The following is a 21657-nucleotide window of genomic DNA, read 5'->3' as shown; positions in this document are numbered from 1 at the left end:
CACAACAACCCTGTTGCTTTTACTCCTTTTCAAAATCGGTCTACCCATCTGCTCCTCTATCTCCCACTGGCTGTTGTGTGGCCTTCATTAAACCCCCAACATTGTGACTGCACCCTTCTTATTCTGGATCTCTACCCATATAGCCTCACTGCCCTCGGAGGTGTCGTCTCGCAGTACAGCTGTGATATTCTCCCTAACCAGTAGTGCAACCCCTCCACCCCTTTTACATCCCCCTCTATCCCGCCTGAAACATCTCCCGGTCTGCTCTTCCTCAGAGCCATACTGGCCCTATTCCCTAGTTCTCCCTCAATGTTTTCACCTTCTGACCTATTGCTCCGTTACCCACTCCCCTGCCATACTAGTTTAAACCCTCCAGTGTGACATTAGGAAACCTCACGGCCAGGATATTTATACCTCCAGTTTAGATGCAATCAGTCCTTCTTATACAGGCCAAAACTGTCCCGGAGGAGCTCCCAGTTGTCCAGATAACGGAAACCCTCCCTCCTACACCAGCTGTTTAGCCAAGTGTTTAGCTGCTCTATCTTCATATTTCTAGCCTCACTGGCACGTGGCACAGGGAGTAATCCTGAGATTACAACCCTCAGAGGTACTGTTTTATAACTTTCTGCCTAGGTCCCCGAACTCCTGCTGCAAGACCTTATGCCCCTTCCTGCCTAGTACCAATATGTACAACGACCTCTGCCCGTTTGCCCTCCCCCTTCATGATGCCCGCTACCCGTTCGGAGACATCCTGGACCCTGGCACCAGGGAGGCAACATACCATCCTGGAATCTTTCACGTCCACAGAAGCGCCCATCTGTGCCCCTGACTATAGAGTCATGTATGACTATTGCTCTTCTGCGCTTTGAGCCTCCCTGCTGAACATCAGAGCCAGCCGTGGTGCCACTGCTCTGGCTGCTGCTGTTTTCCCCCCGATCGGCTATTCCCCCCCACAACAGTATCCAAAGCGGTATACCTGTTCGAGAGGGGGACAACCATAGGGGATTCCTGCATTGACTGCCTGCCCCTTCTGTGGTCACCCATCTCTCTGCCTGCACCTTGGGTGTGACCGCATCTCTATAACTCCTATCCATGACACTTTCCGCCACCTGCATGCTCCTAAGTGCATCCAATTGCTGCTCCAACCAAACCATGTGTTCTGTGAGGAGCTGCCATTGGTTACACTTGCTGCAGATGTAGTCAACCGGAACGCTGGAAGTGTTACAGATCTGCCACATCTCACAGTTGGAGCACTGCACCCCACAGTGACATTTAAGCACTAATTAATTCAAAATAAACACTTGAATTGTTGTTAGATTGAGTTACAATTAACTATATGGCCCTGACGCTAGATGATTTTTACTGTAAAATTAAATGTGAAATATCGATCTCCGCCCTCAGGTTTAGTTACTCTATCTAGTTAATCAATTAGAATTTTTTTGCAATCTTATTTTTTCAAATTCAACAGATCCAACCAGCCAATCAGGTCACAGCTTTACTGTGATGTCACTTGCAGTTCTCTCTCTCTCTCTCTTTCCCCCCCCCCCCCCCAACCCCACACACAATTTGAAAAGGTCATAAAATAAAAATCACTTACCTTCCCTGGTTCTCTCCCTGCAGATTAACAGTTACAGGCCAGAAGAAAAAACAAAACAGTAGGGGAAAAGCACCTTCTCCCACTCTGCACCAAATTACCAAGTTCCAATTCCAATGGTGAGGGTGGTTGGGAGAAAAAAAAACATGGAGATGCAAGAGACCAGAACTGGAACAATGCAGGAATCTGGGAGTACTTAAGGTTTTGGATGGTTAGAGAAAGAAGACACCATGGAGGGATTTGAAAACAAGGATGAAGATTTTAGTTGCTAAAATGTGATAACTTAGTAGATAATTTGACTGGACACAATCCAATAAATTCTTTAGTGTACAAACAAATGTCCCTCCTGGCTTTCTAATCAGGTCCAGATAACTGCTGACTCCATTGTATCGACACTGATAAAAGAAACATTCTCCAAGACTTACAAATTAGATTTATTAGCATGTTGCGGATACAAACAGTGCCAGAATCGCTGACTTCTAAAATTAAAGTTCAGCCATTTCATTCACCTTTCTCACAAAAAAAAAAAATTCTGAAGATGCCACATTAGAAAAACGTCAAGCAGCTCCCTTTCGACTGTCCAAGCATTGTTCATCTTCAACATTATCCTTTTCTGCCACTAAGATGTCATCCCTCGTTGTTGCACAACTGGAATAGAAATACGCAAAAGGTGAACACTTTCCTCTTAAACATCAAAACTTCAGCGAGCTGAAGTCACGATCGCTTCCCCAGCCAGAAGAACGCAGGTGCAGGGAATTCAAAATTAGTGGGTAATCCTTTCAACAGTTAGGTCAAAGACAGCAGTATCCGATGAATGACAAGAGATTTTGGTTGATATTTAATGGAGGCGACCGTTCCCCCCCCCCAAAAAACTGATTTTTACTGGGATTTGAAAATTCTGATGTCTTCCCTTCCTACTGGGAAGGCCCTTACCCACCCTCTTTTGGGTAAGGAGGACTGGAATTAAAATGGCACTTAGTTAGGCAATGGCAGGCCATCTCCAGGACCAAGGACCCCTGTGGAGCAAATCCTACCCTACCATGGTACATCGAACAGCATGGTGACCGCTGCAGGCAGTGCACTCACCTCCAGCCATAGGTGAGCGATAGCAGAATAGGATGGTGCGCTGGCAGCAGATTGCTCTCTGTAGTCGCCCCCACCACCGCTAACCTCTTGCCGAGGTCCTCCAATCTTTAAAACGAGCAATCCCTTTCCACCCTCACTCCCCAGAGAAGCGCAGGCAACCCAAATGGGATTTGAGTTTCAGGTTTTCCACGGGGTGAGATCCCACCCACTGCTGTGTGAATACAAACTGCGACAAGGCGAGGCCCACGGCCAGAATCTGACCCGATATTGGCAAAGTGTCAGGCTCAGACTGAAAACCGGCGTGTAGCTCCCCAACTGCACAGACCGGTTTTCTCTCCCAATCTGGAGCCTCCTTTTAAAGAAAAAGAAAGTGGGCATGGTTTCTGCAGTCACTCTGGTGGGACAGGTTTTGATAAGAGTCAGCGCCCCGCTCCACCGGCACCGGGGCGCACGCCCCGCTCCACCGGCACCGGGGCGCACGCCCCGCTCCACCGGCACCGGGGCGCACGCCCCGCTCCACCGGCACCGGGGCGCACGCCCCGCTCCACCGGCACCGGGGCGCACGCCCCGCTCCACCGGCACCGGGGCGCACGCCCCGCTCCACCGGCACCAGGGCGCACGCCCCGCTCCACCGGCACCAGGGCGCACGCCCCGCTCCACCGGCACCAGGGCGCACGCCCCGCTCCACCGGCACCAGGGCGCACGCCCCGCTCCACCGGCACCAGGGCGCACGCCCCGCTCCACCGGCACCAGGGCGCACGCCCCGCTCCACCGGCACCAGGGCGCACGCCCCGCTCCACCGGCACCAGGGCGCACGCCCCGCTCCACCGGCACCAGGGCGCACGCCCCGCTCCACCGGCACCAGGGCGCACGCCCCGCTCCACCGGCACCAGGGCGCACGCCCCGCTCCACCGGCACCAGGGCGCACGCCCCGCTCCACCGGCACCAGGGCGCACGCCCCGCTCCACCGGCACCAGGGCGCACGCCCCGCTCCACCGGCACCAGGGCGCACGCCCCGCTCCACCGGCACCAGGGCGCACGCCCCGCTCCACCGGCACCAGGGCGCACGCCCCGCTCCACCGGCACCAGGGCGCACGCCCCGCTCCACCGGCACCAGGGCGCACGCCCCGCTCCACCGGCACCAGGGCGCACGCCCCGCTCCACCGGCACCAGGGCGCACGCCCCGCTCCACCGGCACCAGGGCGCACGCCCCGCTCCACCGGCACCAGGGCGCACGCCCCGCTCCACCGGCACCAGGGCGCACGCCCCGCTCCACCGGCACCAGGGCGCACGCCCCGCTCCACCGGCACCAGGGCGCACGCCCCGCTCCACCGGCACCAGGGCGCACGCCCCGCTCCACCGGCACCAGGGCGCACGCCCCGCTCCACCGGCACCAGGGCGCACGCCCCGCTCCACCGGCACCAGGGCGCACGCCCCGCTCCACCGGCACCAGGGCGCACGCCCCGCTCCACCGGCACCAGGGCGCACGCCCCGCTCCACCGGCACCAGGGCGCACGCCCCGCTCCACCGGCACCAGGGCGCACGCCCCGCTCCACCGGCACCAGGGCGCACGCCCCGCTCCACCGGCACCAGGGCGCACGCCCCGCTCCACCGGCACCAGGGCGCACGCCCCGCTCCACCGGCACCAGGGCGCACGCCCCGCTCCACCGGCACCAGGGCGCACGCCCCGCTCCACCGGCACCAGGGCGCACGCCCCGCTCCACCGGCACCAGGGCGCACGCCCCGCTCCACCGGCACCAGGGCGCACGCCCCGCTCCACCGGCACCAGGGCGCACGCCCCGCTCCACCGGCACCAGGGCGCACGCCCCGCTCCACCGGCACCAGGGCGCACGCCCCGCTCCACCGGCACCAGGGCGCACGCCCCGCTCCACCGGCACCAGGGCGCACGCCCCGCTCCACCGGCACCAGGGCGCACGCCCCGCTCCACCGGCACCAGGGCGCACGCCCCGCTCCACCGGCACCAGGGCGCACGCCCCGCTCCACCGGCACCAGGGCGCACGCCCCGCTCCACCGGCACCAGGGCGCACGCCCCGCTCCACCGGCACCAGGGCGCACGCCCCGCTCCACCGGCACCAGGGCGCACGCCCCGCTCCACCGGCACCAGGGCGCACGCCCCGCTCCACCGGCACCAGGGCGCACGCCCCGCTCCACCGGCACCAGGGCGCACGCCCCGCTCCACCGGCACCAGGGCGCACGCCCCGCTCCACCGGCACCAGGGCGCACGCCCCGCTCCACCGGCACCAGGGCGCACGCCCCGCTCCACCGGCACCAGGGCGCACGCCCCGCTCCACCGGCACCAGGGCGCACGCCCCGCTCCACCGGCACCAGGGCGCACGCCCCGCTCCACCGGCACCAGGGCGCACGCCCCGCTCCACCGGCACCAGGGCGCACGCCCCGCTCCACCGGCACCAGGGCGCACGCCCCGCTCCACCGGCACCAGGGCGCACGCCCCGCTCCACCGGCACCAGGGCGCACGCCCCGCTCCACCGGCACCAGGGCGCACGCCCCGCTCCACCGGCACCAGGGCGCACGCCCCGCTCCACCGGCACCAGGGCGCACGCCCCGCTCCACCGGCACCAGGGCGCACGCCCCGCTCCACCGGCACCAGGGCGCACGCCCCGCTCCACCGGCACCAGGGCGCACGCCCCGCTCCACCGGCACCAGGGCGCACGCCCCGCTCCACCGGCACCAGGGCGCACGCCCCGCTCCACCGGCACCAGGGCGCACGCCCCGCTCCACCGGCACCAGGGCGCACGCCCCGCTCCACCGGCACCAGGGCGCACGCCCCGCTCCACCGGCACCAGGGCGCACGCCCCGCTCCACCGGCACCAGGGCGCACGCCCCGCTCCACCGGCACCAGGGCGCACGCCCCGCTCCACCGGCACCAGGGCGCACGCCCCGCTCCACCGGCACCAGGGCGCACGCCCCGCTCCACCGGCACCAGGGCGCACGCCCCGCTCCACCGGCACCAGGGCGCACGCCCCGCTCCACCGGCACCAGGGCGCACGCCCCGCTCCACCGGCACCAGGGCGCACGCCCCGCTCCACCGGCACCAGGGCGCACGCCCCGCTCCACCGGCACCAGGGCGCACGCCCCGCTCCACCGGCACCAGGGCGCACGCCCCGCTCCACCGGCACCAGGGCGCACGCCCCGCTCCACCGGCACCAGGGCGCACGCCCCGCTCCACCGGCACCAGGGCACACGCCCAGCTCCACAGGCATCAGGGCACACGCCCAGCTCCACAGGCATCAGGGCACACGCCCAGCTCCACAGGCACCAGGGCGCACGCCCAGCTCCACAGGCATCAGGGCGCACGCCCAGCTCCACAGGCATCAGGGCGCACGCCCAGCTCCACAGGCATCAGGGCGCACGCCCAGCTCCACAGGCACCAGGGCGCACGCCCAGCTCCACAGGCATCAGGGCACCAGCCCCTTCACATTGACAATCTGCCGGTGATTGTCACTCAAATAAGTTGCAGGCCACTATCTCTATTCATAAACAAAATTATGCCACCAGGTCTCTATTCCTCTCCCCCTTTAAAATTGGACCATTTAGTTTATATCATCTTCACATTCTTCCTACCAAAATGAATCTTTTTCATTTCTCCAAATCAAACTTCAGTTGTCCTGAAGACTAATAATCCTCCTTGTTTATTATGATTTCAAAGTTTCAGGTCATCTGCAAACCTTGAAATGATACCCTGCGTGCTGAAGACCAGGCCATTAATCTAGTGAAATGAGCAGTGGTCCCAACACCACCCCTGGGAAATGCCAATGAAAAACAAACATTCATTCAATGCTACAAACCACTTCCAGTGCCTCAACCACTTCTGTATGCACACAACCATGCAGGTCCCCTCATTTTCCAAATTAATTTTTGAAAAGGCTTTGGAAAGTTTACATCCACATTACTATCCTCAACAAGCCCTGCTACTTCAAAAATAACTCAAATCAAGTTAGTCAAACAAAATTTGCCTTCAACAACTCTTTTATTGGACTGGGGCTGGTTTAACACAGTGGGCTAAACAGCTGGCTTGTAATGCAGAACAAGGCCAGCAGCGCAAGTTCAATTCCCGTACCGGCCTCCCCAAACAGGCGCTGGAATGTGGCGACTAGGGGCTTTTCACAGTAACTTGTGACAATAAGCGGTTATTATTTTTCCCAGTGCCAATTATTTCCGTCCCAAATTAATACCTCCGTTTCCTCATCACGGACATTAGATCAACTGGCCTTGTACACGGTTACTGGATTTATCCCTCTTCCAATTTTTGGACAAGGGTATAATAATTATAAATTCTCCAGTGAATGGCCTTTAATTTGTGTTAAATCTTTTTGCAACCTTTAGTCGGAGTTGCAACCATTTCAGAAAGCAGGCATATCTTGTTCATGATGAGTCTCTGCAAGAGTTGGCAGAGAATTGTGGGATTAAAAAAAAGAGACAGAAACAAAAAAAGGCAATATAATCACACAAGTGCCTACTATACTGCACTTACCATATAATTGGTTTTACTTGACCAATAGTCTGTGGAAGAGGTTGGCCATATGTTTCAGGCAGCACCAAGCACAACATTCCAGCCACTATAGAGAGGCTGCCCATGAGCACGAAAGGCAATATTTTATTATGTGTTCCTAAAAAACAGAATTGCGTTACAGTTCAGTGGAGGTTTCTCAGTTACACTGCCCGGAGACTAACACGAAGTGGAGGGGGGAGGGGGGGGGCGAAATTCCATGGATGCATTTTAGAATTTAAAAAAACTTCAACCACACTGACACACAAATAGCCAGAGGTGGACTTAACACTCTTGGGGGCCCTGCACTCTCCCTCTTTCTGGGGATCCATGTCACAGCCCCCCCACTCCCTAGTGACATGGTGGTCACCCCAATGTCCACATGCAAAAACAACAAGAAAGATGTTGGTTACTGCCCAACCCTTTCCATTGCAGCCCTCCCTGGCTGGCCTCTGGCTCAGAGTCACCCTGCTTCTGCTGGCTGCTGCTCTCTGATTCTCCGAGACACTGCCGGGTTGCCTGGCCGCCTTCAGTGTCTCCAGACTGTTTTCTCCTCACCGTTCTAGCTCGGGTGGCCAGGCCTTGAGCCTCATCTCTCGGTGACAGTGTGCACTCCTGGCTGGCTGCTGCCTTCCATTCTTTTCGATTGGTGCCCACCCACCACCCCCAGTCCTGACTTTGAAGGAGAATCTACCTGCTGCTCCCCTCGACACCCAGGTGTGGGCGACTGTAGTTTGCACGTTCTCCCCATGTCTGCGTGGGTTTCCTCCGGGCGCTCTCGTTTCCTCCCACAGTCCAAAGATGTGCAGGTTTGGTAGCGTTACGGGGATAGGGCAGGGAGTGAGCCTAGGTAGGGTGCACTTTCAGGGGGTCGGTGCAGACATGGGCCAAATGGCCTCTTTCGGCATTGTAGGAATTCGATGACTTTATGGAAAAACAGAATTAAATTTATTACCATTGCAGATTTTCAACTTTGGGTTATGTCCTGGGTAATAATAGGGAGACGACTGCTGGAACGGTACCATTGATTTGAGAGTGTAAAACAGGCTTATATAGTCTAAAACTAGAGCCTTTCTCCCTCTGCTAGCCACAATGAGTTAGTAGCATCCAGTCTCGGAATCAGAAAGATAGAGGCTGGAGCATGAATCAGGTGACTCAGTGATGAGCTGTTACAAATTGTAATGAGGGACACACCCACACAAAAATAAGCCAGATGTGATCGATAAGATGAGACGGAGGACACCCTTTCCACCAAATTCACAATGTGCTGACATCAATTTAAGGTAGTTGAATAATTCGAAACAAAAAAGGAGTTTCTGAAAGTTTATACCTCTTACCCAGATAAGCAATATATGGAGATATTATGGTGGCAATCATAGATGCCATGGAACATGCCGCAATGCCCATGCTCCTCACCACAGTTGGATACAGTTCAGCTGAGAAAACAAAGATCATCGACCAGACGGCTGAATAACCAAATTTACCAACCATTGCCATTATCACGGTAAGAACATAGTGACCTGTGAAAACCAAGCATAGACAGATCGATGTATGATGAGGGATTCCAAATAATTGCATCTATTTTGCTGGTTCTATATTTTTAGCCACAACACAAAGAAAACTCAGCAACGTGGGCACAAGTATTGGATCAATTCTGCCCATCACACAAAGCTTGGAATCATCGAATAGCCGTAGACAATGCCACAAGCAATTGGCCTATGAAAAAGCGGAATAGGATTTGTTCGACCAAGTCGTGTTCTAGAAACAATGTAGAATAAAATCTGGTTGTTTTGCATAGTCACTAACATTCTGCAGCAAAGTTGAGAATTCCAGAAGTAACTGGTTCAGACTCTTACTTGGAGGTATGATCTGGGTCAACAGCAGCACAACTCCACTGCACCCCACAATGCAAGCAATTGAGATTCGACGAGGTGACGTACGCAGCAATATCCATGTTATCACATATGCTGCCATTTCAGCTGCTGCACAGATAAAGCAGTTGACGTAGGGGTCTCCATGCATATTAGGAGTATTGAAGGACAATCCATAGTATCCAACCGAGGCTATCATCCTGCAATAAATTGCAAAACAAATATTTAGTGGGAAGAGCAGAATTCCCACATTCTGGGACTACTTCCAGTGGCGGAGGCAGAAACGTTGAGTGCTTCCCGCAGCAGAGGCCAGCGGGAAAACACACCAAACCTTCTGACCCGGACTTCACTATTCATGCAACCTGGGGTTCTGCGCCGTCTTCCATGGCAGGGCAGGCCTGATGGGGCTGGTTTAGCACAGTTGGCTAAACAGCTGGCTTGTAATGCAGAACAAGGCCAACAACGCAGGTTCAACTCCCGTACCAGCCTCCCCGAACAGGCGCAGGAATGTGGCGACTAGGGGCTTTTCACAGTAACTTCATTTGAAGCCTACTTGTGACAATAAGCGATTTACATTTCATTTCATGATGCACAGCTGACCACCCTATCTGGGCATCATGCTGAAAAGGCACCCAACATCGCTGACCCACTGTTAAAGAAAGAAGGTGGACCTCCTGAAAACAAGGATGGATCACTGGGACTAGCAGATGGATGGCCTGAGAAAGAAAATACATCACCAGGAACATTGGAGATTGGAAGATGGGACCCCCCAGGACACCAGATCTGGAAAGTCCACCTGCGAATTCACACTGACCCACTGCTGTGGTGTTCCAGCATTGCTGGCAGCCTCCGTTCTGGAGGAAGCCCCAGACATTGTTCAGGTGAGTCTCCACATTCGCACGCAACGTTTTTCCACACTGGCACTTTTTCCTGCTGGCGTCACAAAGAATTGGGCGTGGGCTGTCAGGCCTCCACTTGCATGAGCAGGATGCAAGTGATATTAATGTCAGCCTCCAGCAAGTTTCTTGATCCGCTATAGAGGGCACCAGCAGAAGATTCCGGGGAAATTAATGTTGATGCAAAACCAATTTGTAGATCTCACACAATTTTGTCCCCACCTGCCGCTGAACCCACCGGCGGGGGCATGGGAGAATTCACCCAAAATATTTCAAATGCTGAAAATACAGAAATCTCATTTATTATAGCAAACCTCAGCTCCTTCCGTGGAGCCATGGGTTGGAGAGTCTTTTGGGGCTCTCATGCAATGATATGGGCTTTAGGGAGGGAGGAGCAGCCATTGAAGTAGTTTCTCTAAGATTAGTGGATAGAGTTGAGGAAAGTATCCCTCTGCTGAACAATGGAGATGAGGCGTGTCAACTATCAGGGGTTACAGTATAATGGAGAGATTGTCCAGCGTACCAGAATCACAATGAATGTCATTCGTTACTTCAATTAGAGTTGTTTAGTGCGATAGCAAAGTTGAAAGCATATTGAAGACTTGATCACTAATTTGTAAGGCAACAAGACTTGAGGAAAAGAATGGATATGGGGCAGTGATAAGCTCAAGGCTGTTCTTGTTGTAGCCATCTCTGTTATGGGTTATATTTAGGGTTAAGAATATAGAGTTTCATTTAAGGGGAATTCAGGTATTGTTTACTTGGTTTGGTTTAGTATGCCCATGTGTGTTTGCAAACCATATTTATTTTGATCCAGCTTTCAGAAGCAAGAACACCCAGGAGGTTGCTACGGAGAAGATTGGAGGGTGGAGCTGTGCTCGAAAAGGAAAACTGATAGGTTATTATTATTTTTTCTGAAAAAAGATAATTACATCAGAGGCTGCAGATATTTAGTCTGTCGTATTTAACCAGCGTACTCCGTTCTATATGACTTGAGCGGAAAAACACACATGTTCTAGATAATTGATTATGAGATCAAGTAGTGCTACAAGAGGAGTCTTGCTGCAGAACAGACACCAAGGGAGTTTCTACATGTGTCTGGTAGATCATGTATGTGACCATCAGCGACACCTATACATGGGCCAACAGGTTGAATTGATAAGAATATACCATGGACCTGAGCTTTAACCTATGCAGTCAGAGCTACAGATAAAGGGACTGGCTCCCTATGAGAATGTTTAAAAGCCTATCAGACTGAAAGCCAGAGTTAAAATGTTAAGCGTGAGAGATTGAGTTTGAGGTACAACTTGTTGTGTTGGGTGCTCTGGATCAGTGGAACACATACAGACCACTAACACTTAAAATAGTGCAACACCACTTTATTAAGCTAGAAACTGTTGAACATACTTTCACTGTGGGTTAACACGATGTTAGATTAAACTAAAGACCTATGCCTGTCCTAACCAGTCTATGCACTCAGCACATGAAGATCTGTGCTGTAAGCCCTGTCCTTCTGAGAGGCTGCATCCCGAATGAGTGGGAACTCTGATGCCGTGTCGATATAGTGAGTGTGCTCTAACTGGTGATTGGCTGCGGTGTTGTGTGTGTTGATTGGTCTTGCTGTGTGTCCATCAGTGTGTGTGGCTGCACCATGATTTACTGGTGTATATTATGACAACTCATATTGCTTACAATAATTATCTTATTTGCTCAGTGTAATGATTTAGTTATTATTGCGGGAATTTAAACCTGGGAGTCCTGCCTGCATATCTCCTTAGCCTTGGTTCTTCTACATATTATACCTTCTTTACAGTGATTATGGTCCATCAAGCCAGAACCTAACAAGTGTCTGGTTTGTCCAGCATGCTCAGCTCAGGTCGTAACATTGTGCAGGGTGTAGGGGCACGCACACACGCAAGAATATCTTTACCCACCATACAAGGACAGAAACTACTGTGACGTTTCTGATGTTGGAAGTCCTAACCAAATCCAAGTAAGTGACTGTACGGATATCCCCGGTTGGCAGCTGTATATAAAAATAAATTCAATTAGGAAATGCACAGCAAGAACAAACAGGAAAGGTACATCCTTTTAGTGTTGAGACCAAAACTTAAACATTTCTCCAGATGTGGTCTCACCAAAACCCTGTACAATTGTAGCAGGACCTCTTATTCCATTACTCCAATCCCCTTGCAAAAAAAAAACAAACCATGGCAACATGCCATTTGCCTTCTTAATTTCACCCAAGTTTCGTTTAACATCTTTACTTACGAGCTTTTCACCCTTCAACCAAAAAGGTGAACAACTCACACTTCCCTACATTATCCTCCATTTGCCATCCACTCGATTAACAAATCTGTATCCCTTTACAGTTTTGTGTTCTCCTCTCAGCTCACCTTTGCATTAGTTTATGGTTGAGGGAGTTCTTAGGCTGTGGTCCTTGGGTTTCTCTCCTGGAAATGGTGATCTTGTTCACTGGCCTCTCGCAATATTGCCACAGATGGGAACGGATTCACTCTGGACAGAGCTTAGCTATTGTTTTATGTCTTAGGACAACAAATATATCATACAAGATTTCTTTAGCGCAATCAAAACGACCTATGGCCCAAGCACCCAAGGCCCTATCGCACTGCTGCCCAAGAACAGAGAGGTGCTCATCAAGGACAGAGGCAGTCAGTGCTCATTGAAAAGGAGCACACCCAGTTTGCAGAGACTTTGTCTGCTACCCGAATAGCCTCGACTCGATCCCGCCACATGCTATCCACCACAACCCCTACCCAGACCACTTGTATTCTCTATTCTGCTTTACCTGGATGGCTCGGATGCGTAGTGTTAAATAAAGAACACAAAGCTTTGTTGACAAAACTATAAATTTATTCTCACTACTAAAGATTCGTTCACATTCCTAAAAGGAAGTTACCTAAAACTCCGCTATCTTGAACTTACAGAACTCTCAAGGTATACAACTGCTCTATGCCTGACCCTCTTCCAGCTCTCTCCTAACTCTCAACTCCCAGAATCCCCCAATTCTATGATATATATGACTGTTCTGTGGTTCGAATCATTATCATTAATTTGTTAACTTTTACTTCCCAGTAATCATATCATGACAACCACAACATCAGATCCGGCACCAAACTCATGGTCTACAGAGTGGTAGTGCTACCCTTCCTCTTGTATGGTTTCAAGACATGGGCTGTGTAAGTGGGGGTTACTGGGTTACGGGATAGAGTAGATACGTGGGCTTCAGTAGGGTGCTCTTTGTAAGGGCCGGTGAAGACTCAATGAGCCGAATGGCCTCCTTCTGCACTGTAAATTCTATGGTTCTATGATTCTATGAGCAGGCACCTCAAAACCCTGGAGAAGTACCACCAACACTGCATCCGCTAGATCCTGCAAATCCATTAGCAGGATACGCACACCAACGTCCGTGGTCTCACTCAGGCCAACATCCCAGGCATTGACAACACTTGATCAGCTCCACTGGCCGGGCCACTTGTCCATAGGCCCGACACGAGACTACAAAAACAAATGCTCTACTCATAGCTTCAACACAGCAAGCAAGCCCAAGGAGGAAAGAGGAAACGCTTCAAGGACACCCTCAAACCGACACCTGGGAATCCCTGGCCCAAGACCACTCTAAGTGGAGAAAAAGTATCTGGCAAGGAGCTGAACACAGTTTCATCACCAAGAGAAAGCTGAGGCCAAGGATAGACAGGGAAAGGAATGTGTGGCAACCCCGACACCACCCTCACCTGCTCCACCACCAACCATCTGCCCAACCGGTGACAGAGATTGTAGGTCACGCTTTTATTTCCTCAAGTCACCTGACCACCTCAAGTCACCAAACCGCTGTCGACTGACCCAGCAGCCCCGGACACAAATATACCCACCGTTACAGCTTCAGAAGTCAGATGGGCCTTCCTGAAACAAAACCCTTGGAAGGAGATGGGTCCGGATGGTGTCCCTGGTTGAGCACTCATGCTGGGCAGACCAGCTGGAAGAAGTGTTCGGGGACATCTTCATCCTCTCCCTACTCTGCTCCAGGCCCCCACCTGCTTCAGGAAGGCCACCACCATAAGATGCAAAGAAGAACCAGGCAATATGCCTCAATGTCTACCGTCCGGTGGCCCTGACATCAATCGTAATGAAGTGCTTAGAGGTTGGTAATGAACCACATCAACTCCATACTCCCAGAATGCCTAGATCCACTGCAATTCGCATATCGCCGCAACAGCAGATGCCATCACCCCGACCCTACACTCATCCCTGGAGCATCTCGACAACAAGGGCTCCTACGTCAGGCTCCTATTTATTGACTACAGCTCAGCCTTCAACACCATAATCCCAGCCAAGCTCATATCAAAGCTCCAAAACCTAGGACTTGGCTCCTCATTTTGCAACTGGATCCTCACCTTTCTGACCAATAGGCCACAATCAGCAAGGATAAACAACAACAACACCTCCATGTTAGTCCTCAATACCGAGGCCCCACAAGGCTGCTTATTTAGCCCCCTACTATACTCCCTATACACACACGACTACATGGCAAAATTTGGCTCCGACTCCATCTACAAGTTCACTGATGACACGACTGTAGTGGGTCGGATCTGGAACAACGACAAGTCAGAATACTGGAGGGAGACAACAATCTATCCCTCAATGCCAACAAAACTAAAGAGCTGATCATTGACTTCAGGAAGCTAAGTATTTTACACACTCCTGTTTGCATCATCAACGGGGCAGAGGTGGAGATGGTTGACAACTTCAAATTCCTGGGAGTGCACGTCACCAATCTGTCCTGGTCTACCCACATCGACGCTACGACCATGAAAGCACAACAGTGCCTGTACTTCCTCAGGAAACTTGGCATGTCCACATTCACTCTTACCAACCTTTACAGGTGCACCATAGAAAACATCCCATCTGGCTGCATCACAGCCTGGTATGGCAACTGCTCGGCCCAACACTGCAAGAAACCTCAGGGAGTCGTGATCACAGCCCAGTCCATCACACAAACCTGCCTCCCATCCATTTGCTCCATCTAAACCTCCCGCTGCCTGAGGAAAGCGGTAATCAAAGACCCCTTCCACCTGGTTTACTCACTCTTCTTCCATTGGGCAGAAGATACAAAAGTCGGAGAACACGCACAAACAGACTCAAAAACAGCTTCTTCCCCGCTGTTACCAGACTCCTAAACGACCCTCTTATGGACTGACCTGATTAACACTACACCCCTGTATGCGCCACCCAATGCCAGTGTCTATGTATTTACATAGTGGACCTGGTGTTGCCCTATTACATATTTTATTTTCATGTACTAAATGATCTGTTTGAGCTGCACACAGAAAAATACTTTACACGTGACAATGAACAAATTCAATCCCATCACCTGAGAATAGTGGGGAAGAAGTTATCCTGGAACTCCAGGAAGAAAATCATTGAAGTATAATCCAATACTTCCGATTCTTCCATGCGTTATGATTGCAGACCAGACCCCAACATGTGCCAGGATACCAGACTGAAAAACCCCAATATTTAATTTAATTTGTAAGACTGAAGAAAGGATACTTCACTCCGGCAGTCATTCCACACACAAATAGGGATATGATATTGCAAAACAAATTACTACTAACATAGTGGGCTCAACCGGCGGAATATCCTGGTCCCACGCCAGCACAGGTTTCCTCGCGACGAGAGCTGCAGTCACCGGGAAATCGGTTTGACAACATCGGAGTCAGTAAATCCCACTGGCGGATTGCCTCCGCCGGCAAAAACACAGCGGGTTGGTTGGTAAATCCCGCCCAGTATTGCTAACTTTAACTGCAAAGAAAACAGTTTAAACAATGCTCAACAATAGCATGAAACACCAAACCCTAACTGCTATCTTTTATCTCCTTTCAAGCAAAACCCATCTCAGGTCAGAATCCACTTTTAAATACAATTACCCAAGCCAGGAAGACTTACTGTATAGTGATGTCTTGGATAAACCACTGAGCTCCTTGCTGGTGTCAGCTGCTGTTTAACCTAGCAGCCTTATGTTCACACACAAATCTTTTTAACTAAACTTCTTTGAGAGCAGCTGCCAGTCTGTACAATCAAATCTCAAACTCACCCGACTGCTTCAGCCCCTGGCTCCTCCCATTAACAGCATCATCTTACTGAAGCCAAATAAATGTCTCTAATTACCTACTCCCCAGGGAACCTTCTTCATATCAACAAAATTCCATTTTACGATGCTTTAATTATCCTCTGCAACCGGAATGGCTGTCTTTTAAATCAGGACTTTTTTTAAAACCCTCACTGCACCAAATACAAATAATACAATTCATATCGGAAATTCCTACATACATCACAAATAGCTGGGAAGAATACAGCACCCGAGGTAGACATCTCTGCAAACTGTTCATCCCCAGCCTGACGTAATAGAATGTAGTTTTTAAAATAGTGACAATCATTTTAAATTCAGCCAGTCTTCAAAACGACCCTCGACATGAACGGGGTTGAAATTTAGAATGGTTGCTTGGTCATGTCTCAAGTTATAATCCACATTGTTAACTTGTAACTTCAAGCAGTTAGACCAATTTGCAATTGCAGGTTTGCAGCCACAGGAACACAAGAACAGGAGTCGCCATTTCAGCTCGTCAATCCTGCTCCACCATGCAATACGGTCATGGTTCATCAGACTTTTCAAAAGCCTTTTACACTGACCATCCTCCTAACCCTAATGTTTTATTGTTAATTAGAAATCTATCAACCTCTGCTTCAAACAGCTCCACAGCTCTCTGGAGAGAATTCCAAAGACTCACAACCCCGGGTAAAGGAGTTTCTCCTCATCACGGCCCTATGTGGTATTCCCCTTATTTCGAAATAGCTGCCCATAGTTCTAGGCTCTTCAACCAAGGGGTTCTAGGCCCTTCAACCAACCTTACCTGCATCTATCCTGTCTGTTCCTCTGAATATTTGGTAGGTTTCAATGAGATCTCATCGGATTCTTTGAAACTCTGGAGAATACAGGCCCAGTTTGCCCAATCCCTCTTCATAAGACAGTCCTGCCATCCCCAGGACGAGTCTGGTGAACCCTTGTTGCACTCCCTGTGCCAATAATATCCTTTGTCAAGTAAGGGGACCAAAATGGCACACAGTACTCCTGGTGCAGTCTAGCCAAGCTCCAGACAATTTAAGCAGGACCTCAATACTCTTGTACTCGGATCCTCTTGTGGTAAAAGTGAATTAGCCATTGGCCTTCCTCATAGCCTTGCTGCACCTTCATGCTAGCCATCAGTGACTTATGGACAAGGACACCCAGGTTCCTTTGTACATATACACTTTCTCATTTCTTACCATTTAGGAAATATTCTGCACACCTGCTCCTTCTACAAAAGCTGATGACCTCACATTTTCCACATTATATTCCATCTGCCAGGTTTCTGCTCACTTAGTTGGTATGCCCAAATCCTCCTGTAGCCAATTTGCATCTTCTGCCTGATATAGTTTAAGGTAGTGCACAGGGTGCATATGACTCAGGCGAGAATGAGTGGGTTATTTCAGGGGCAGCAGATGAGGGAGAGAGGCGTGGGCAGGGGCCAGCGAATCACATTCGCACGTTTTGGGGTTGAGAAAAATTGGGAAGATTGTGGGCGGGAGTGTTCGCGGTCTTAGCCAGGGTAGTGGACCACCTGGACCCTTTGGTGGCGATATTTGAGGTTTCAAAGAAGCCGGAGCTCATGGAGAGGAGGAAGCCCGATGTTGTGGCCTTCACCCCTCTGATTGCATGGCGGCTACTTTTACTGAAGTGATGGTCGGCATCATCACCGGGGGTAGCGGCTTGGTTGGGTGACTTGTATGACTTTCTGCGGTTGGAGAAGTTAAAATAAGAGTCAAGGGACTCTGCAGAGGGGTTTGAGAAAAGGTGGGGGAATGTTTGTGACCATATTTGAGGAGCTGTTCATCGCAGGGGAAGTGGGGGCGCATGGGGGGGGGGGGGGGGAAGGAGGAGGAGGAGGAATGAGAAAAAGGGAATTAATTTGTACAGGCTGTATAGTTGATTACTGGGAAGTATATTCCCCGGGGTGTTTATGTGTTGTAACCTGTTTTGATACATGCTGATAATAAAAAAAAATTAAAAATAAAAGGCATATGGTACAAACTAGGAACGCAAAAAAACGAGGAAGTTATGCTCAAATGATATAAACAGGGCCACCCATATATTCCGGAAAGCAATGTACCGTCATTTTAACAAACTTACTATTTCAAACAGCAAGGTAATTAAAAAGATGAAGAATGAAAAGCGCAATATTTATTACCATGCATTCTTGGTCAATTATATTCTCAAGAATCTCTGCAGTCGTAGTAATGCCGTTTCTTTGAGCAGCAGCTTGTAAAATCGCTTTTGCTTCTGTGTCCCGACCTTGAGAGAGCAGCCATCTTGGAGACTCAGGTATAAACCTGCAAAATACAAGGGGTAAATATTGTTAATGGGCAGAATTGTAGACATCGCAAAACGCTACAACTTGTTCAGGTGGGGTGATCGAAAAGGAAAGCAAAGCTGCAGAGAAATGTTCCCTCCCGACTACTGCTGAAATAAGGCTTGTGGGAATGGTGTATTGGAACAGATTGTTGTGCAATAAATTAAGATCACACTGCTGGTTGCTCCAAAAATAAAATTGAGGAGCGCAGGGTGATGCTTTGGGAGAAAGGAGAACCACCAAAGTCATTCTATGCAAATCAGGTCTATGTTCTCCAAAGTTTAGAAGAATGGGGAGGTAATATTATTGAAACGTAGACTCTGAAGACTCGGTAGGGTGATAAATGGCTTCTGCCCCCCCCCCCCCCCAACCTTTGGGATTACCCATCCCCACTTAAGGACCTAGCATCTGCATTGACTACATTGCTCAGGTCCATAGACGGGCACAACCTGTTGCACACTTGTTCAATCCTGGCAGTATAACAGAAGTGTTTGAACAATGCCCAACCACGCAAATGGCTCAGGACACAAGTGGTGCCATCAGGTAGCAACACAAAGAACAGGAGTTGCTGCTTGAGCCTGTTCAACCATTCAATAAGATAATGGAGATCAGCATCCTCAGCTTTCCCACCAGCTTCCGATTCCCCGAGACACCAAATATCTGTCTATCTTGATCTTAAAACATAATCAACGACGGAGCATTTGGAGTAGATAGTTCCAAAACATTCACGAGTTAAAATTGTCTTATTTCATTGGCTGTTACAGAGACATAGCTGCAGGACTACCAAGGATGGGAACTAATGGTATTCATTATTTAGGATGGGCAGACAAAAAAGGGAAATGAGGTGGGGTAGCATTGTTAGTAAAAGGAGGAAATCAATGCAGTAGTGAGGACGATATTGGTTCAGAAAATCATGTGGAACCTGTATGGGTGGAGGTAAGAAACATCAAGGAGTCTTCCAAACAGTAGTAGAGATGCAAGAGAAGGTATTAAAACAAGAAAACCAGAGATACAGTAATAAGTGTACAACAGTAGTCATGGGTGACTTTAATTTACTACATAGAATGGACAAACCAAACTAGCAATGGTATATTGGAGGAGGAATTCCTGAAGTGAATACGTGATGGGTGATGTGAAAACCAGAGAGCAGGCTATTCTGACTGGGTAGAGTACAATGAAAAAGAATCAATTAATAATCTTGTTGTGCGGGGTCCCTTGGGGAAGAGTGACCATAACATGATACTTCAGGAAGATGGGGAGTGAAATGGTCAAATCCAAAACTTGGATCCAGAATCAAAATAAGTGGACCATAAGAGTATGAGGCATGCATTGGCAAAGAGGGATTAGGGAGCTTGACTAATAGGGTGGAATGGCAATGGTTCATATTTAAAGAAGATGTGCATGCATTATGACAGTAGGATTCAGAATCAAAATAAAGGGACCATGAGAGTACGGGGCACGCATTGGCAAGGAGAGATTGGGGAGCCTTACTAAAGAAGTGGGTTGGCAATGGTTTAGAATTAAAGATCTTATGACAATTATTCATTCCTTACTGGCACAAAAAGACAAAAATGGTGCCTCAACCATGATTACAAAAGAAATTTGGGATAATATTAAATCCAAAGAGGCATAGAATTGCCAGAAAAAGCAGCAAGCCTGAGCATTTTAGAATTCAGCAAAAGGAGGACAAACAATTTGATGGGGGTGGGAACTAGGGTATGAGAATAAAATTTCAGGAAATACAGAAACTGGCCATAAAGGCTTCTATAAATATATGAAGAGAAACTTTTAGTAGGTCCGTTACAGTCAGAAGCTGGGGAAACAAAGAAATGGCAGAAGAATTGAACACATTTTGGTTCAGTCTTCACAAAAAAGGCACAAATAACCTCCCAGAAATGTTAGGGAACCAAAGGTCTAATGATAGGGTGGAATTTTAAGGAAATTAGTAACAAAATATTGCTGGGGAAATTAATGGGGGCAAAGGCTGACAAATCACCAGGGCCTGAATCTACATCCCAGAATATTAAAAAGTGGCAGCCCTGGAAATATTTGATGCATTGATGGTCATCTTCCAAAATAGACTCTGGAGCATTGAGGGATAAATGATATTTAAAAGGGAGGGAGCAGGAAAAAAGTTAGACCAGCCATAATCAGGCTGAATGATAGAGCAGGCGCAAAAGGCCAAATGATCTACTCCTGCTCTTAATGTCAATGTATGCAACCTGTGCAAATAAAACATTTTAGTCATAGGGAAAGGGCACTTCCTGTTGCATCCCTTAATTCCCCATTTCTTTGTAGTTATAATTTTTATCCATGGATGTTCAATGTACATATCCCCTAAAGTCAAGCAGAGGAAGTGAAGAACTAGTTGCAAAATAGTACACTGCGCTATTGGAGATATAGGGAGTCATTCTCCGACCACCCAGCGGGTCGGAGAATGGCCGTTGGCCGCCGTGAATCCCGCCCCCGCCGGTTGCCGAAGTCTCCGGCACCGGATATTCGGCGGGGGCAGGAATCGGGCCACGCCGGTTGGTGGGCCCCCCCCACTGGATTCTCCGGCCCGGATGGGCCGAAGTCCCGCCGATAAATTGCCTGTCCCGCCAGCGCGGATTAAATCACCTTTTGAACGGCGGGTCAAGGCGGCATGGGCGGGCTCCGGGGGGGGGGGGGCGCGGGGCAATCTGACCCCAGGGGGTGCCCCCACAGTGGCCTGGCCCGCAATCAGGGCCCACCGATCCGCGGGCGGGCCTGTGCCGTGGGGGCACTCTTTCCCTTCCGCCTCCACCATGGCGGAGGCGAAAGAGACTCCCTCCACTGCGCATGCGCGGGAAACTGTCAGCGGCCGCTGACGCTCCCGCGCATGCGCCGCCCAGAGATGTAATTTCCGCGCCAGCTGGTGGGGCAACAAAGGCAGTTTCCGCCAGCTGGCGGGGCGGAAATCCCTCCGGCGTCGGCCTAGCCCCTCAATGTTGGGGCTCGGCCCCCAAAGATGCGGAGCATTCCGCACCTTTGGGGCGGCGCGATGCCCGTCTGATTGGCACCGCTTTGGGCGCCAGTCGGCAGACATCGCTCCGTTTCAGGAGAATTTCGCCCATAGCTTTTTGAACAGCAGAACGCAAGACTTTCTGGCACCCAAGAGATTGGAGTGACTCAATTAGATTGGCTGGCTGGTGGCCAATGAATTGGCCAAAGGCTGTATTCTGCCTGGCGACAG

The 21657-nt window shown here is 50.8% G+C and overlaps 1 protein-coding gene across 1 annotated transcript in view; it reads right to left on the bottom strand.

Moving 5' to 3' along the window:
• Positions 1-2015: 2015 nt before the first annotated feature.
• Positions 2016-21657, bottom strand: part of LOC140429181 (organic cation/carnitine transporter 2-like) — a 55609-nt gene continuing 35967 nt past the window's right edge. The window contains exons 5-10 of the mRNA XM_072515849.1: positions 18282-18423; positions 11910-12001; positions 9065-9279; positions 8546-8728; positions 7194-7329; positions 2016-2242 (exon numbers count right to left, since the gene is read on the bottom strand). Of these exons, the coding sequence (XP_072371950.1) occupies positions 2152-2242; positions 7194-7329; positions 8546-8728; positions 9065-9279; positions 11910-12001; positions 18282-18423 (859 nt within the window). The 3' untranslated portion in view covers positions 2016-2151. The remainder of the gene's footprint in view (positions 2243-7193; positions 7330-8545; positions 8729-9064; positions 9280-11909; positions 12002-18281; positions 18424-21657) is intronic.

The sequence above is a fragment of the Scyliorhinus torazame genome, chromosome 9 (assembly GCF_047496885.1).
Source record: "Scyliorhinus torazame isolate Kashiwa2021f chromosome 9, sScyTor2.1, whole genome shotgun sequence".
In the NCBI taxonomy this organism is placed as follows: domain Eukaryota; kingdom Metazoa; phylum Chordata; class Chondrichthyes; order Carcharhiniformes; family Scyliorhinidae; genus Scyliorhinus; species Scyliorhinus torazame.
Note: the sequence above shows the minus strand (reverse complement) of the source record. Positions and strands in the feature narration are given on the sequence as shown.